The sequence below is a fragment of the Lygodium microphyllum genome, chromosome 25 (genome assembly GCF_053477565.2).
Source record: "Lygodium microphyllum isolate KBCC chromosome 25, Lygodium_microphyllum_v1.1.10, whole genome shotgun sequence".
NCBI classification, from domain to species: domain Eukaryota; kingdom Viridiplantae; phylum Streptophyta; class Polypodiopsida; order Schizaeales; family Lygodiaceae; genus Lygodium; species Lygodium microphyllum.
In genome coordinates, this window is record NC_141159.1 from 30,891,053 (window position 1) to 30,910,178 (window position 19,126).

Here is a 19,126-nt window from a genome sequence, read left to right on the forward strand (position 1 = left end):
GGAACACCTCAATGAGCTAGGTTAGGTTAAGTTATGTTAAAATTCTGCCTAGTATCTCACTTGGGATGCTGATTTAATATCTCCGATCTTAAAGGTCCTACCCACATTCTTGAAACGTTAGGATTAATCACCCGTGTAAGAATGATCTAGGGTTCTCACCCTAAGGACCAGATGACCAAATGATAGACCTTCGCAAGGAATTTAGGAGCCCTAGGGCCAAAACATTTATCGGCGTAGTAGGGCTAGGGTTGGATTGGGTCAAGAGGACTCCCAAGCCCTTATCTTGACCAAAGGTATTCTTGATCAAGAAAGACCGTACGAAGAAAGATATAATCCCACAAGTTAGATATTGACACCTATCTCATGCAACAAGTGGTAACGTCATATGCTCTTACGTCTAAATCACAGACTAGAACCCCTACACCTTAGACCAAGTTTGGCGAGTTCTAATTGCAAGTTAAATTTCCTAGAAGTTGAGTAGTCATCCTACTACAACACTTTTCCTTGAAGACTGATTTGTCAAGCCAGGGTAGTAATGAATTGCCAAGAAAGCAATTGACCAACCAAGTTAGGGCGACGAGGTTGCCTAGGATTTATTGACCATAATATAAGGAAACCTAAGGTAGTGACAATTTGGGTCAACAGGGTATAAATCCTAACCCAAGGAAAAAGGATAAACAAGCAACTCGGCTTACGAAACCCTTGGGATCTTGCCAAGTCACGATTGATCTAGGATCGAATGCTGGAAGTATTCGGGGAGAAGGAATCACACCTTGGCAATTGGCCGTACGAACGACCACTGGAATGCTTGTGGTTGTACACTTAGGTGCCATGTTTGTACTTCTTTGCTCAAGGAACTAATTCAGGAAAAACAACTAATGCTTTAGGTTAAAGGCCTGGAGGGAGAGGCAGTATCAGTTACCTCCGACTGTCTGCCTGACCCTATCCAAGGGGGTCATTAGCCGCGCCGGGTATGAGGACCAAACCCGCCGCGAGAGGTCTCTCCGTGGGTGCTGCTTGGAGCAGGAGAACGCTTGGGTGCCAGGGGAGGCTCTGGCCGTAAATCCCTTGCCTCCGGATCCTACACAAGAGGCCGACATGACTCGAGATGGAATCTCGAGGCCCGTATACTAGTCAACGGGCAGAACTTGGAATAGCAATCCCTAAGGATTACTGGAATAGCCTTCAGGCAGGTTATTTGATGTATTCCAAATACTGATAAATAAAGATTAAATGTTGAAAAAGGAACTTGCTTCACATTGTTTTTCTGTGTCAGTGCTTAAGTTACGTGAAGAAACCACTGTTTAATTGGTTAACTAAGGAAGCTGTTTTTGCTTGTCAAACTAAATGTGGTAGGTAATTAGATAACTAAGCAACCCGAGGAAAGTGCGATGGATGTGACTCTGGGTCCGTTCTACGGAAGGGTGGTCCCGGTTGGTCGGGAACTTTTCTCAAAGGAATTGACATCGAGGCAACAATGACCTAGAATCTATAGAGCTAGAGTCCTGATTTGTGCTGTTTTAGGGGAACGGAATGGGATTATGCCTTACGGGCAGAGAGGTCGAGCTTCGCATCCCTCTCATTTTCCATTCTCCTTGAACCAAGTGCAGTATAAATCCGCTTCGACCCTGATGTTTCTGCGCAAAGTGGTTCTTCTGGGGCTCGATGCTAGCTACTTCCTAGAAACTTGACTATTAGGGAAACCCTGACTCAGGTCAGTTCTAAGTGGGAACGGCAGGATGCTTCTGCTTCGTGGCAAACTCGGGAAGACCTTAATCGCAAACCCCGTGACATTCCTTGGGAGTGCCGGGAGGCGCTTTCTGGACTCTCTTCTCGATGGGCTGCTAAGACGTGCCCAACAAGTGGAAAGGGGGACACGTTACATATACGTGTATGGTGGTTTGATGAGTCATGCCTCTTTCATATTTCAAGTTTTTAGTTCTTGTGTTACATTGTATACTCTAAATTAAATTTTTCTTGTTTATATTACAAAGCTCATTCGACGATCTGTTGCACCAGGATAAATTGTCAAATGAGGAGAAGTAGTAGCAATTGCTTGGATTCGTGGAGTTTGCATCCCTCCCTTTTTTAGGCCTAGGCTCCATGCATACTCTTTCTATGTAGATTTCTTTAGATATATTTTTTATTTTTTTATATTGACTCACATTTTTATATATTTATAGATAGGTTTCTCTATTTTGGTTACTCCTCTCTATCAGTCTAAATAGTTCTATGAAGTGTCACCTTGATATTATACTTATTATTGAGATGGCGAGCTCAATATGTATGAACATTGATGATAGACTGATTGGTTAGATGGGTCCACATGTCTAAACTTAGTTGATGGTCATTATGATCCTCATATGTCCATTGACTTATCATTTATCATATTTAATTTGTTGCACCTACCTATAGCTGGCATAGTTATAATGCTAGTCGATTAATATACTCAATTATGCATTTTTAAACTTAGTAGACCACTTTCCTTCATGTTGTATCTTATTTATATATTTTATATGCATTTTATTATGTATGAAAGAAGAAAAAGAAACCAACAAGAAAACATTTTGGCCTCCATCTCTCTTCTTATGTTCTTGAGTGAGATTTCTCTTGTATATGCGGTGTGTGTTTGGTGTATCAACTTAAGTAAGTCTTTCTACCACATGATTCATGACATGGTATTAGAGTGGCACCATTGCGATATGATTGTTTTAAAGGCTAAATTTAAGGAGAAGAAGCAAGGATTCGAGTATGGGTAAGAAGCTCTCCCATTCATCCACTCTTTCTCTTGGATAGTGCATGTAGAGGTACTAAAAGCATGATAGAGCAAAAAACTCATAATTGCTATGAGATTTGGTTTATGAGTAGAGCACTATATATTTTGTAGGTAAGCCCTTTGGAGCTTACCCACTACTTTCTTTGGCCATTTGAGGCCATTTTGTACCCTATTTTAGACTTGCAAGGTTGCAAACAACAATTTCAAGATATACTATGTTTTTTGTTGTGTCGAAAGTAGTGTACAAGTTACAAATTTCAAATCTTAAGTTCTAGGGTATTTTTTTGGAAGAAAATACAAGTTTTATTTGTTTATTAGGTTGCAGATTACATATACTATTGAGGAATTAGTGAAAAAGGTTACTTGGTATCTTGTTGTACACTTTTTGTAAAAGGTTGTAGAAGACTTGCTTAATGTTTTGTATCAATTTTGTGATAATGATAGAGAACAATGAAAACCCCATCATCGAGAAGGTAGACAAGAACCATTATCCATCATGGAAGTTTTGTGTGATAAAATTCCTTATTGAAAAAGGCATCTACGAGTTCATTTTAGGTAAAGAAAATGAACCAGAGAAAAGTAATCTTGCGACTACAAAAGAATTAAAGGCATGGAAGAATGGAATGCAAAGGACAAAAAGATGATGTATTGGCTATTTGCAGTCATTGATAATATTATGCTTGTAGCTTGGACAAATTTCGAGAACATGTTTTCAATAAATATTAAGGCACAAAAGATTCAACTCAAGCAAGAGTTGAATACTTTGAAGAAATAGAAGATATTTATAAATGAGTATGTTTTGAAAGCGAGAAGCATTGCAAATGCCTTAGTAGTTATGGATGCAATGCTTGATAATGATGATTTGGTTTCATCTAATTTGAATGGTCTCAATAATGAGAAGGCCTAGAAATCATTTGTTACTTCTGTGTATGAAAGCCGCTTTCAAATTTTGATGAGTTGGTCTCTTTCATGATCACTAAAGAGATCAAGATGCAAGGTGAATCTTCTGAAAGAAGTGGTAAACATGTCCAAGCATTTTACTCAAGTTTAGGAAGTGGACGTAGCAGATCCTCTTCAAGAGGTTGTGACATGGGATGTGCTAGTGATAACTAGCAAAACAAGTTAAATTAGCAGTTTGGTGATACACAAGTTTCAAAAGGTAGTGGTAACTTTAAAGGCAAGGGGAGCTCTAGAGAAAGAGGTGGATGGTAGAACAAAGATTCTAGCATGGAGCTCTCTAGAGAACACCAAAGAAACAAAGAAAATACTACAAGAAAATTTATCTTGTCACACCAACAAGCTTATTCTTCATACTTTCAAGAACCACGAGAAGAAAAAGAACACCAAGAAATAAATTCTCTATACATCATCATAGAATGAATCTCCCATGAATTTATCACAATAAATCTTCAATATATGTTTATTATTATGCATCCATGACCAAGAAAATACAAAAATCAACTCCATCTTGAATGGAATTATTCACATAACCTTCATTACTCACATGATCCATAGCCTTCTTCCTTTCAATCTCTCATAGACACAATATTTTAGCATGAAAAAAGGACTATCTTTTCTTAATCTCTCTCTCTCACATGCTCTCAATCACTCACACATCATAATACTCATCCAACATAATATGATAATATAAAATACTCCTCTCTTAGTCATGGATACACCTCTCAAGAAGTATGCCCGATATGAAAAGGCACCATAGACACTACAATGTCCCTTCATAGCTCATCAGTATCACAGTCACTTTAGTCTTCACTTCAAGTCTTCAACATCTATATTTTTTTTCAAGCTAGCTATTTTTAGCTTATATTAATCCCTTTTCAAGATTAGAAAACATCCCTAAGCTAAAGATTCATACATTAGAACACTTATAAAAGCATTCAAAGGCTTACAAAAGGTATGCAAAATCTTATGCGAACACTATAAAAGACAGTTCAAAGCATAAAAACTATATAGCTCAAACCAAAACCAATCCAATCCATCAAAAATCATTCAACACATAGTCAACTACACTCAAATATAGCAATTAACAATTTCAACCTCTCAAACAAAAAGAAAATAGACCAAAAAAGAGATAAAATAGACCCATCAAAACCAAATAGTAGTCACATAAAACACATAAAAATATCACAAAACATTCAAAAATCATCATGAGATTATCAAAAATTTCAAATTCATCCTAGCACACTCCAAAATACCTCAAAAAACATTCAAACCCATCAATTTCATCACAAAATCAATCAGTCAGTATTCAAAAAATAACCAAATAATAATAATAAATCCAATCATTTGAGTTCTCAACATATTTCTGCACATAATTAGGGAGCATCCTTGCGACCTTGAAAAAAGAGAATAAAAGCTCAAAACACTAGCTCATCACTTTCACTTCATCCACAACAACTAGCACTTCACAAACAAACCACTATTCCATCCAATCTTCAAGTTAACCTAGATCTAAACAAAGATATGAAAGAAAAAGTATCTTGATCATCAACCAATCCTTAACTTAGCAAAAACTAATCCAAAAACTCAAACCATTGTAACCCTTCAAAAACTCAAACCATTCATAACTAGGAATCCAACAATCATGATCATCATCAAAGTCAAATCACGATCCCATCATATACCATCACAAATACTCACACAACAAATAAGAAAACATACATGTGAATGGCATCCCCAAAAAAGAAAAGAGAGATCTTCATTAAAGTTCATCAAAAAGATACAACCATTGAAAGGTCCATCAATGAAGATTATCCCTCTTAAATGTTTGCTGGTGTTTGAACCTATCCACATATAGATTTTCATCCACAAAAATCTTGGGAGGATTTTGTAAAATCTTGGGAGGATTTTGTAGAAATTGCAAACAACACATTTGCTCCAAAAGGATAAGAAATCTAGTAGAAAAGAAATAAGCATGAAAGTATAGAATATCCAATTGCTGAATATCAATATCCACATTTAGATTGACACACAACTTAGGTATTTCTTTTCCATTAGCATGGGAATATTTGTGCATAAAAGCCATATACCAAGTAAAGTGAGCAGTCAATCTTACTGAAGGATTTGCTAATTGATAATGCATCTTTGAAAAGTGAAGATAGTTATGATAGGCATTGTAGGGAACTGCCCAATCTCCCAAAATAATAGGCCAATTAATTTGAGGACTTGTCAATGAATCATTTTGACTCCAACTCTGTGTCTTGGGATTCGAGAATCAAACCCTGAATAGCCACTAACCAACTGAGGTGGATCAAGGACAAGGGAATTGAATAAAGGAATTTGAATAAGGGATAAGGGATGAAGTGGTGGGTAGGAAAAATCATAAAAGTATGAAAAAGATAACAATGGAGAATCTCAAATAAGAAACAAATTAGCCAAGAATGATTTTAATAAATATGGGGAAAAGGTAGATAAGACTAGAGGATAAGATATAGAATCAAAATGAATAGGTGAAAAATAATGATCAATGATGAAAGGACAATGATTGAAGATAAAAATTTAAGGATTGGATTGAAATGGTCTGAGGTTTGGAATGAAGAAGTGAAAAGTAGGCTTCAAACCTATGGGCAAACCATTGATAATATATGAAAGATAGTACCACAAGACCCGGAGCAAATTGATGGTTATAAGCTTTAAAGAAAGAAGAATCAAAAGGGGATTTGTTAGAAATATAAGCTAGAAAATACACTTTTAGTTGGTTAGTTTGTTGTACATGGGTAAGGCTTTCAACTATCATTGGTTCAAGGTAACAGAGTCCAATAGAGCATGTGAGAATATCTCAAAACAACTATTCACTTTGGAAGAATATCCCTGGAAGATCTCATCCATCTTCAACTCTAGAGAATGAACATATAAAGTATCTTGAAGGACCACATCCCCCACATATCAAGAAATATCAACCTCATCACGAATCAAGAGATCACCTTGGATATACATATAAGACATTAACATGGTGTTAGGTGCCACATAAACCTCAAAAACCATTTTAACAGCATCTATAAAAAGTTTTGATGACCAAGTACCAACCTCCTCAAGAGAAAGCTAATCCATTGTAGACAACTTCATGAAAAATGCTAGTTTTTGCAAGTGATAGTGAACAAAGAATGAGTGATCTGGCAAGACATAGTCAACAAACTGCTCAAAAGATATCCATAAGAGTTCCATCTTGGACTGAATTCTCTTCACCTTCACTTGAAATAATGGACATAATAGTGCACTATGCTAAATGACACTCAAGTGCGTTGAAGAAAGATATGGTTGTCAAGAATCATGTGGTTGGGGAACTTGCTTGAGCTGCTGCACCAAAGACATGCCATACACATAAGAGGTATTTGTAATCATCACATAGACTGGTTGGGTTGATGCATAGGGTCCTCTATTCTGAACCTAGTTCAAATTTTCTATTTGGACAGTTGGCTATTAATTCTAGTTAGTAGGGCTCCACTATTGTTGCTAATTTTCCATTAGAGGAACTGTTTGAGGGCACTTCTATTGTGTTTGAATCATAATTTGAGACACTATCTGTGGCTACTATGGATTTGATGCACTATACTAGGGTACTATCTGCATCTGAGAGTAGGAGTAGGGAATAGTCCGGACGAGGATTACATTTGGTGGATACACCATTCTTGGCAGTGGAGAAGGTAGGTCTCCTCTTTTTGAGGCCATTGACAACCTTGCTTCAACTTCATCATATAATCTTGCACCTTCTACTACGGTTTGTATATTAGCTTATATCTTTAGTTCTGTGAACTTTTGAACCTCTGGTTTTAGGCCTCTAAGAAAAACTTCCTTCTAGATGCCTTCATCTAAGTTATGGTTGGTCCTTCTCTTAAATATGGATTCCATTCTAGAGATATATGCTTCCATCCATTTTGCAAAGGGCTGACTCAAATTCATGAATGCCTCTTGTATCCGCTCTTCAAAACCTTTACACCTGAATTTGGTGAGAGAGACCAGTCTGTCCCATGTGCCAAAAGTTCTTTCACATGAAACACATAAGATAGCACAAATCATTCAAAAATCATAATATCAAGCTAATCAAACATTTTGAACCCATCCCAACACACTCCAAAACACCTCAAAATTTATTCAAACCCATAAATACCCATAAAATAACAAAAACTCCAATAATTTCAATCCTCAACATAGCAATTCTAGTATTGTTTGTCATTATTATGGCAAAATACATCATTTGTAGCCCACAATTATACTAAGAAGGATGATATCCACTAATTTACAAAATCTTAGGTTATGTGCAAATGGGTGATGATTCATGCTACTCAATTTTACACATTAAAAATGTTTCATTGTCCTTGCATGATGGTTAGAAAAAGAGTCTCCTAGATATATTACATGTGTCAACCATCATAAATAATTTAGTGTTTGTTGGCCAGATGGTAGAGCAAGGGTTGTAGGTTCAAAATACAAAAGATTGTTTTGTGAAAGATTTTTAAGAATAAGTGTAGGTTAGTCAAAAAATGAAGTAGAGTTTGTTGCATGTTCACTTTAGATGCTAGAATTCCTACTAGAAATGATGTTATGTATACTAAAGGCAAAGAAGTGGTTGCAAATTTTGAAATATGTTACAAATGTATTGGGCATGCAAATGTGCAATGACTGAAATTCATGTAGTCCAAAGGATTGGTTATAGGGATGCTTGCTTTTAGAGTTTGTAGACTTTCATAAAGTGTGTAAAGCATATCAGTTTAGCAAGCATGCAAGACAACCTCTTTTGCATGATAGAGATGTGTGGATTAATATACTTGTTGTTGTGTATACAGATATTTGGGGGTCTACACAAAACATATCTCTTTGTGGTGGCAAATATTTTATCATGTTTATTGATTATTATTCAAGAAAGCTATGGATGTATTTTATGAAGAAAAAGAGTGACTTGTTTGAGCACTTTAAAACTTTCAAGGCTATTGTTGAAATAGAAATAGCTTGAAAGCTAAATGCTTGAGGTCAGATGGAGGGGGAGAGTATATCTCTAATGAGTTTAGTGACTTTTTGAGGTCTCATGGAATAAAGAGACAATTTACCTTTGTAGGTATACTCCACAACAAAATGGGGTTATAGAAAGAAAAATGGGCATATTGTAGAAGTTGCAAAGGCATTGATGTCTTGAAAAAATTTAATTAAAATGTTTTTGGTATGAAGCTACTCATACTACAATCTATATTATGAATAAAACACCCACAACTGTAGTTCATTGAATGACCTCAAAGAATGCTTTACAAGCAAGAAGCTTGATGTGTTACAATTGAAAGTGTTTGATTGTATTACATATGTTCATGTGCTAGATGAGCTAAAAAGGAAACTTGATCCAATTTAGGCTTTAAAATGTATTTTCATTGAATACTCTTTACAACAGAAAGGGTATGGCTATTATAACCCTATTAGAGGTGAGTTGAGAGTAAGTAGGAATGTTATTGTTGATGAGATGAGCAATTGTTATGTATCTAGTGGTGATGCATTGGATGATAATGATGATCATGATAGTTATATGCAAAAAAAAAAGGAAGAATCAGAGAGCCTTAGTGAACGAGAAACATCATTAGCTGATATATCTACAATTACCCCTTAGTCTCCCAGACTAAGGAGTAGTCCCACATCTTCAAGTGCATCTACAAGTGTTGTAGGTAAAGACAAAAGAAAAAAAAAGTGACAGATGGTAATGATATATTTGCTAGTCATTTGGGATTTGATTATACTATATCTACAATTAGTCCTCAATCTGGGAGACTAAGGAGTAGTCCCACATCTTCAAGTGTTTCCATGAGTATTGCAGATAAAGACAAAAGAAAGAAAAAGTGACAGATGGTAATATGCATTTGCTAGTCATTTAGGATTTGATGGAGATTTCAGTGGTTCAAAGAGTTTGGATAATGAGCTTGGTATTTCTTCAGTTAGGAAAGTAGGTGTACAGAGCGCACATGGTAATGTAAAGGCTCCATTGAGTAATCCAATGGTACACATGTCTAGTAGGGTTAGATACCCTATTAAAAGATTGGTTTTGAAGGTTATGCAACTCACCATTTTGCTTATATGGAAGAGGTGATTGAGGATATTGAGCCCCTTGTTTTGAGAATGTTGTTGGTCATGCTCATTGGGATGCAATAATGGATGAGGAGATGGCTCCATTAGGGGCTAACTCGAGTAAGTTACTCATGAAAATATGTGTGCATCACATGGGTTCAAAATAAGGTATTTTAAAAATACCATTTTTATACATTTTTTACATACAAAAGAGTGTAATATAAATTATTTATTTACAGATTGAATAGAAAAAGGTTATGTTTTATTCGTGAAAAATTCATAGATAAGGATATTTATAAATAGGCCTTGAATGCACGTGATGTAGAGAATATACATATAGTAACTTTCCCGAGAGGGCTAATAAGACTTGGGATCTAGTGCCATTACCTAAGGGTAAGAAAACTATTGGTTGTAAGTGGGTCTACAAAATTAAGCATAATATCGATAGTTCTATTAGGAGATATAAGGCTAGTCTGGTTACAAAAGGCTATGATCAAATATATGGCATAGTTTATGAAGATACATTTTGTCTAGTTGCTAGAATGGCAACCATTAGATGTGTGATTGCTTTGGTAACAACAAAAGATTAGAGTTCACAACAAATAGATGTAAAGAATTCCTTCTTGCATGGTGAATTGCAAGAAGAGATGTATAGGGAGTAGCCAGTAGCTTATGAGGATTTAGAGCATCCCACATATGTGTGCAAGTTAAAGAAGGCACTCTATGGGCTGAAGCAAGTACCTAGACTATGGTCTGATAAGATTAGAGAGTATCTTGTCAACATTGGCTTTTATGTTTCTAATGTCCATCACTCACTTTTTGTGAGAAAGGGAGATGCAAGTGTGGTCATCATAATCATCTATGTGGATGACTTGATTATTATAGGTGACATTGATAGTGGAATGTAGAAATTACACAACACGCTAGGCAGAAACTGAGCAAGGAGTAGAGAAGACACAACAAATATGAGTGGAATAGAAACTGCTTTAATTTTAAATAAACTTATACAAAGATGGCTCTGTCTACCCCTGCACTTCCACTATGAAGCTTAGATGGCGATCTAGATAGATGATAAGTGAAGAGCTTAAGGATAGATGGAAAAAATCTGATTGGGTGAAATAGCTTTGGAGGAATTTTTCTTTTATAGCCTAAAAATGCAGTTTGATCAGCCTATCTGACCATATTATGAACCTTCCCTAGTCAGCCAAGGAATATTTTAGGAAATATTTCCTTTACCGTTAGCTTGGGGGGAGCACTACCCTTGGACCCCCGTAAGGGGGGCCATTGGTCCCCTTGAGAACCCCTAGCTAAATAGGGGACCCTAATAACTCCCACACCTTACAACTCGATGCATTGTGCCTTGACTTGCTACCAACATAACTACTCTATCTGACCCAAAGACTAGATCCATAAAGGTCACCATTTTGCCATTCGATCACTTAGATCTCATCTCACATACAAGTCAAGACCCAACCAATATTTGTGCTCATACGTGGCTTCTCCTCACAATAGGGGTCTTACAACTTAGAGCACCATGGATCATTGGTGGCATCTTATGAGGGCAATGCATTGAGCATATCTAACATGGGATTGCTAAAGTTAAGGACCTTTTGAAGAAGAAGTAGGAAGATGAAGGATTTAGGTGAGCTAGGGTACTTTCTTAGTATTGAGGTGATTAGACGTGATGATGGTATATGGTTGTCCCAAAGGCAATATACCTTGGATATGTTATCCAAGTATGGTATTATACTTTGTAAGCCTCTTTCAATGCCATTGGAGAAAAATATAAAGTTGAATACTAATGTTGGGGATGAGATAAAGACCCTACTATATTCAAGAGGATAGTAGGAAGTTTGATTTACATGTCCATCACAAGGCCGCAGACTTGAGCTGTGCTATTAGCCTTGTCAGTCAATTTATACAAAGGCCTAAAAAGCCTCATTTGGATGCAATTAGATGAGAATTAGATGCATATGAGATACGTGAAGTCCACTTTGCATTATGGACTTTTTTATGAGGCAAGTAAGGATATACAGATGTTTGGATAGATAGATACATATTGGAGTGGTAGCATGTCTGAGAGAAGATCTACCAACAAGTTCATGTTTCCCTCGGTAATATACCAATCATGTGGAGCAATAAAAAGTAATCTACAATTAGTTTATCGAGTACAGAGGTGCTACTATGGTAGCATGTGAGGTAGTATGGCTACAAAAGTTATTAGGTGATTTGGATATTTGGGGAGATGATCCAATTTTCATTCACTCTCACAATATGAGTAGCATACCATTAGCTAGAAATCCAGTGTTCCATACTAGGACAAAACACATTGAGGTACATTATCATTTTGTGAGAGAGAAGGTGCTTGCAAAAGAGATTGACTTGGTATATATCAGCACATAAGATCAAATAGTTCATATTTTCACAAAGGTATTATGTGCAGAGAAGCTTCAAAAATTTCAAAGCTTACTTGGAGTTGTAGAGATATAATAGAGATACAATTGAGCTTGAGGGGGATTGTCGAGATGGCAAGCTCAATATATGCAGACATTGATGATGGACCGCCTAGCTAGATGGGTCCGCACGTCTACACTTAGCATGTCTGTGGTCATGACCCTCACATGGCCATTGAACTATCACTTATTTTATTTGGTTCGTTACACCTATCTAAAAATGGTATAGTTATAGTACCAGTCCATTAGTATAGTCAATTATGCATTGTTTGACTTAGTAGGCCACTTTCCTTTATGTTGTATCTTATCTATACTTTGGTTGGCTCAATTGTATGTATCTGTGTGTGTGTTGTGGGCGGGGGGGGGGGGGGACTTTGTGTTTGTTGTGTGTGTGTGTGTGTGTGTGTGGCTATAAAGAATGTGCTCATCACATGGGCACATGAAGAGCAATACGTCCAAAGTTCATGCATACACCTATGTATATACTTCTCTTTGTGGACTTTGTGTTTGCTCTGTGTGAGTGTGTGTGTGTGTGGCTATAAAGCTTGTGTTCATCACATGGGCACATAAAGAGCAATATGTCCAAAGTTCATGCACACACCTTATTTTTCTTTTTTTATTTTTGCTTTGGCCATGTAGGCTTGGGTGCAATATGGAGGTTTGGAAGACTATTTTCAATCCATTCATTTTTATATTAAAAAATGTATTAGGGATGGTTTTTCTTCTTCTTGTTTTTCCCTTCTTTTTTTCTCCTTTTGTAATGTAGGCTTGGGAGTGAAGGTTTGAAAGGCTATTTTCAATCCATTCCTTTTAATATATGAAAGTTTTCTCCTTTTGCCATGTAGGCTTGGGAATATTGTAGAGGTTTGGAAGGCTACCATCAATCCATTACTTTTAATACATAAAATATGGGACCTATATATATAATACTTAACCCCCTATAATAACACAATAGTTGCATTGAAGTGGTTATGATAACAAGATGCATACTTTTTTCTTGAGAAGATTCATAAGTTCATAACCCAATTTATGACTAGTCTATAGATTACCAATTGAAGTGCTTTGTAACGTCACAAATAGCTAAAATGAGTTACATGCTTTTGTGTGATGTGTCTTCTCTACTAGCAATTCCTTATTTTATGGTTGGAAAATTGTCTTGTATGTGAGTTTTATATTGTCCAACTTTTGTGTGGGGAGATCAAACTATAAAGTCTTGGTTGTCACACCATTTTCCATTTAGCCATAAAATCAATTCTTGTCAAAAATGGGATGGGAAAGTTGCAACTTTAAAAAATAGGATGTCTATTAGCACATGGTAGATAGCTATGCAAAGATGGAAATTTCAGTTTCCCACTTCTTGCTTGGAGGAAAAGTTGGAAAGGACTCTACAACCTTGGTGAAGCCATAAGATGTGTGTCACATAGTTATGTAGGTTCCTTTAGAAGAGGAGGTGAGAAGATGGAAGGCAAATATGATACATATGCCTAGAGTTGAACCCATGGTAATATAGCTATAACTCAAACTAGATGAACCATTGCACCTTTGCATTTGTAATATCACTAGGAATTATAGTTATTTGTGATACTTTTGGGGTTCCTTCATGTGGTTTATGTAAACTTCACAACTCATGAACAATCATGTCTAGTAGTACGGGTAGACAATCTAAACATTCAACTTTAAATAGCTAATTCAACCTAGCAAAAACCTACAAAAACATCAACAAGAAGTTGCACTTTTTCAAAGTTAATGATTTTTAATAGTGGTTCCCAACAAGTTTATGTGAACACTTAGTAGCCCAAATTTGAAAGAAAAGTTTATTCTATTTTTACTTCTATAGAGATAGAATTTCTTCATGACCTTGCATATTATGGAAGCTTTCCCTTGTGTTCATTTGTTGGAAACAAGTGATAAGCAAAAAGTTTTATGATAAGGCTACCTATTTTTAAATAGAAAAGAAAATCACAACAATGAAAATATGTAGTGAATGAAATATAACTGTAAAATTATCCTAAATAATGTTTGAGAAAATTGATCAAAGCTACATAATGATTAAAATGACTTTCAAAATGTAGATATAAAAATTTGTACTAATTTATAAGCATGATCTAAAGACCATTTCGATATTGAACATGCTAGATTAGGAAAAAAATAAATGACGTAAAAACACACACCCCTAAATAATGTTTTGGAAGAATGATTAAGAAAAATACATCAATTTAAAATGCATATCCTTAAATAATACTTTGGAAAAAGATATAGAATATTTATAATCTCTCTCTCTCTCTCTCTCTCTCTCTCTCTCTCTCTCTCTCTCTCTCTCTCTCTCTCTCTCTCTCTCTCTCTCTCCCTCCTCGCCAACGTCGTTATTCACAAGTTCTTTTTCACTTTATGTTTATAAAGAAATAATACATTAAAATGATGGGTTAATGGTGCTCTAGACATTTAAAAGGGAAAATGACCAAAACACCATCAATTTGTGGAAATTCTCAATACCATTTACATTTGTAGAATTACCAAAATACAATTTTAGTTTTTTCTATGAATTGATTAAAAAGATTAGTTAGTCCATTCCTTTCTAGATCAAGGATCTAATTTTATACTACTATTAAAAAAATAAAGATTATGAACAGACCATTTTGTGTATGGCAAATGATGAGCTTGTTTGTTTGTGTATAAGACCATCAGATTCTTTTTTGTATCATCTAGCATTGATGTGCCCAATTATCCTCATATGATACAAAGGTCTATTGTGGTTAAAATCAATAAAGATATGCTATGAACTTTTGCAAAATATAAGGGTAATTTTGGGAGTTTTCAACAGACTGGATTGGTACATCGAGAATTTCCACCAAATTTGATGGGTATTCTTAGAAAATTTGAGGGGTCTAGTGTTTAGGAAAAAGTGATTGAGAAATGGATAAAAAACCCAGTGGACTCTTCTTAAAGTGGTGAATCAAGCAATTTGGACATGCACTGTTCAAATTTAGACTATTTCAAAAAATTTCTTCACAAGCAAAAATCATTCTAGATTGAAGTAAGTCGGATAGGAAATTCCCAAAATCAATCTTCTGTATTATAAATTGACACACCACTCGTAATTTTTGTAAGGGTGGTTACACTCAGGACATATAGTTTTAAGAAAAACGTGTCTGTCACGTAGCGTGTCATTGTATCATTGGCTCGGTTGGCGGCAATTTCTGGGCTGGGGATATCCGCCGCCAGAGGTGAGGGCGTGCGTCACGCGTGTATATAGCTTGCCACGTGGATGGATGTGAGTGGCATGCTGATTTGGTGGCGGTCCCGAAGAGGAAGACCAGTCAGTCGGGCAACTTATCACTGGTTGTAAAGGAGAAAGGCGCATATCAAAACGACAGGCTCCATATCCCCCCTCCCCCCTCCCCCCCCTCTCGATCTCATACGTGCGCTTGTCAGGAGCTGCAGATGATAAGAGAATTATCCATGGCTGTGCCTGCTGCATCGAAAACACAACGATCCGATTGGAGCTACCTGCCCCCGGCGTTAAGCGAGCTGGTGCTTGCTCGCCTGCCGGACGGGGCGGCCCTGAAGAAGGCGAGTATGGTCTGCCGACAATGGCGGGCCACAATAGCCTCGCCCTCCTTTCGCCACCTGCAAGCCCTGCTGCACCCTCGCCGCCGCCCCTCGCACCTTCTCATCTACACGCACGACGGATCGATAGCTGCGGCCTTGCCATCAACACTGGGCCGATGCAAGGATCACGGCGCTACTACTCCATCAGCACCATCATCGTCGTCGTCGTCGTTGTCAAAGGAGGACGAGGATTCCATAATCATGCAGGTTTCATGGCGGCAGCTGCGCCCGGCCCTGCCCACGCCATGTATTGTGCGGGAGTGGGTGGGCGCGCAGGGTCTCGTGTGCCTGCGTTCTACCGCGCCCGACCTTCAGTCGCAGTCCTACCTGGCGGGCGAACCGCTCGTGTCCTCTTCCTGGAGATCCCTCCCCGACCCTCCCCTCCCCAGCCACAGTGCCTCCACACCTAAGCTCTGGTCCATCGTCGCCCACCCTCTCACCCTCCCCCACCAACCCTCTACCCCCGCCCGCCCCTCCGAGCCTCTGCTCCCCGACCGCCAATTCTCCCTCCTCCTCCTCCACCGAACCTCCAGCTCCGCCTCCACCCTCCACATCTTCAGCTCCGCCTCCAACACGTGGACGGCCCAGATTGTCCCTCACGCCCTGGTCGGCGCCGCCGACGACTGGACCACCTTCTCCAACAGCGCTGCCTCCATCGGTCCCCACGTGTACTGCATCAACGGCCAGCAGCGGGCCATCATCAAATTCGACGTCGCTGTAGCCTCGTGGGAGCTCCTGGAGGGCGCAAGGCTGCCGTCGGATCTGGCGGCCGTCATGGGCGGCGGGGTACATCATCATGTGCGGCCTTCCTACGGCGACTGCCTCCTCGATGCTCCGCCCAAGCTCGTGCAGGGGCCCAAGGGCCGCATGCTCATGGTGGGAGCGTCATCAGCCTCAGCCTCATCCTCATCATCCTTGCACGTGTGGGAGATGGAGCGCCCGGAGGGCTGGAGGGTGGTCGCACGTGCGCCCGATCGCATGTGGAGCCAGCTCCTTGATGAAGCCAAGGAGTCCCGCAAGTGCACGCTTTTGCCCATTCGATTTGCAGGGGAAGGGGAGGTGATGGTGGTGATGGCGTGCGGCTCCTCTCGCGCCATCGCTTTCAACCTCGTGGATGAGACATGGCAGTGGATGCACATCCCCGCCATGGCTAACTGCGGCCTCAGCCTTTGCTTCGAGCTCTCTACTGGTGATCGGTAGCACCCTCGAAAATCAAGATACTATACGAACTCCTTGGAGTTAAAAAGACTTTGGTAGTCATTGATTAGTATCTCTCCTAAGTGTGCTTTCTCTGTAGAGAGGTTTCATAGCACACGTTGTAGATGATGGGGTATCTAGACACACTTAGCCTATGTGTGGATGAAACCTCTCTAGAGAGGTTTCATAGCACACGTTGTAGATGATGGGATATCTAGACACACTTAGCCTATGTGTGGATGAAGTCAAAAGTCAACCTAGCAAGCATGCAAGTTCATTTACCTACCTAAAACAACAATTGTACTCAAGATTATTACTTTTTATGGCACATTTCTCAAAGCTATACATGTGGCTTATCACATTTATCATCAAGGCATAAATGCAAATGTAAAGATATGCATACACATTCATGGATATGTGTATGTGATGTAAATCATCTCATGTATGCATCTAGCTACACTCACAAGTAACACAAGCACCTTATTCTTGTTATCTATATAGGAACCAAAAAAGGAATTTCCTACAAAGAAATGAACATGTATATGAAACGTCCAAAACATGGAAATGTTGCATGTCACCACAAACTAACATTGACAATTATGTTACAAATTTTTGCTTTGTAGAGAACTTTTCTTGCATATGAGTATTGTACATATTTATTATATCCATTCTATGTATGATTGAGAAAGTTTTCTCCTTAGATTCTGTTTGTCTACCTCTAAATACTTGTGATGGTGATTAACGTGATCTAAATTAATCCAACCATGACTAGCTTAATCTAAGTTGGTCACGAAGGTAGTCGTGATTATCTAGGTTGACAATGAGTATCTTGTAATTTTAATTATTATAGATAATGTTTACATTACTTAATCATATTCTACTTTGGTAATTAAATAAAATAAAATTATTACCGTATAAGTAATTCAATAAACGATCCAAGTTTACATACTATAGTAATCATATAACTCATTTATGCTAGTAAATATTCACTTGATCCTTGAAGAGGGGAGTAAGAAGTCAATAACAAACTTACTATGGTAATCTATAACTCATTTATGCCATGAATATTCACTTAATCCTTGAAGAGAGAAGTAAGAAGTCAATAAGAAAGTACTTATGACATGATTAAGTAAGTATTCTTAAAATAAATATCCATTTATGGGATAGTGTGTACATCTTTTGAACTCAATATCTTAAATCATTTATGGGATAACGAGTACATATTCTCAACTCAAAGTTTCAATTTATTTATGGGATAATATGTAGTATGTAAATCTTCCAAACATAATATATTTGATTAAGATTTACTAAGCACAACTTTCCTAGTATTTATAAACTAGCATATAATACTCTTAGTTAACATTACTTCACATAGCCTTTTTGATCCTTAATTGGAGTAGCTTTGAAAGCTACATTTTTTTTCTCAATTTCACACATAGGCTCTTCAATGGGAAGCACACGTATAGTTTATTATGTTTGAAGCACTCAACTTCATGAGGATTGTCTCCATATCTTCTTTTGAGCATGACCCTATCTATATGACAAAGCTAATGTTTGTAAAGGGATGTAAATATAATTCTCAAAAGTAACATTTATATTTGAATACATTTGGAGGATCCATTATAATCTTGGTTGGAAGGTGAGTACTAGATCCAACTTTTAGGTATGGACCACTTACAAATGTATTGTTTCCCCTCGACTATACGTTAGCTTATAATTAATCAAAATTAAGAGAACATAAATAGAGTAAGAGAAAACTTGCGACAAAAGTGCACAACAAGAGATTGGATAAAATATTGCCCCATGCATGTGTGAGCACCTTTCTCATGCATATATTTATAGATCTTTATTCTTAGCTCTTATGCTCACAAATCATGAAAAGCATTCTTTTGATTTTTTTTCCCTCTTTCCTTGTATGAACTACTTGATTTTGTCTTATAATTTTCATGTGTTTAATAAATCTAATGTTATAAAAATATATTTCTTACCCTTAGGCCTTAATATATATAAATTCATTCATGAGATGTGCATA

The 19,126-nt window shown here is 37.5% G+C and overlaps 1 protein-coding gene across 1 annotated transcript; it reads left to right on the forward strand.

The window, feature by feature from the left end:
- Nucleotides 1-15,686: 15,686 nt before the first annotated feature.
- LOC148014040 (uncharacterized) lies at nucleotides 15,687-17,705 on the forward strand. Its single transcript, XM_087667283.1, has one exon. The coding sequence runs from the start codon at nucleotides 15,730-15,732 to the stop codon at nucleotides 17,095-17,097; it is 1,368 nt and encodes a 455-aa protein (XP_087523409.1). The 5' UTR covers nucleotides 15,687-15,729; the 3' UTR covers nucleotides 17,098-17,705.
- The last annotated feature ends 1,421 nt before the right edge of the window (nucleotides 17,706-19,126 follow it).

Excerpts from the sequence above, each read along its gene's own strand:
- LOC148014040 (XM_087667283.1), top strand. The coding sequence starts at position 15,730 with ATGATAAGAGAATTATCCATGGCTGTGCCTGCTGCATCGAAAACACAA.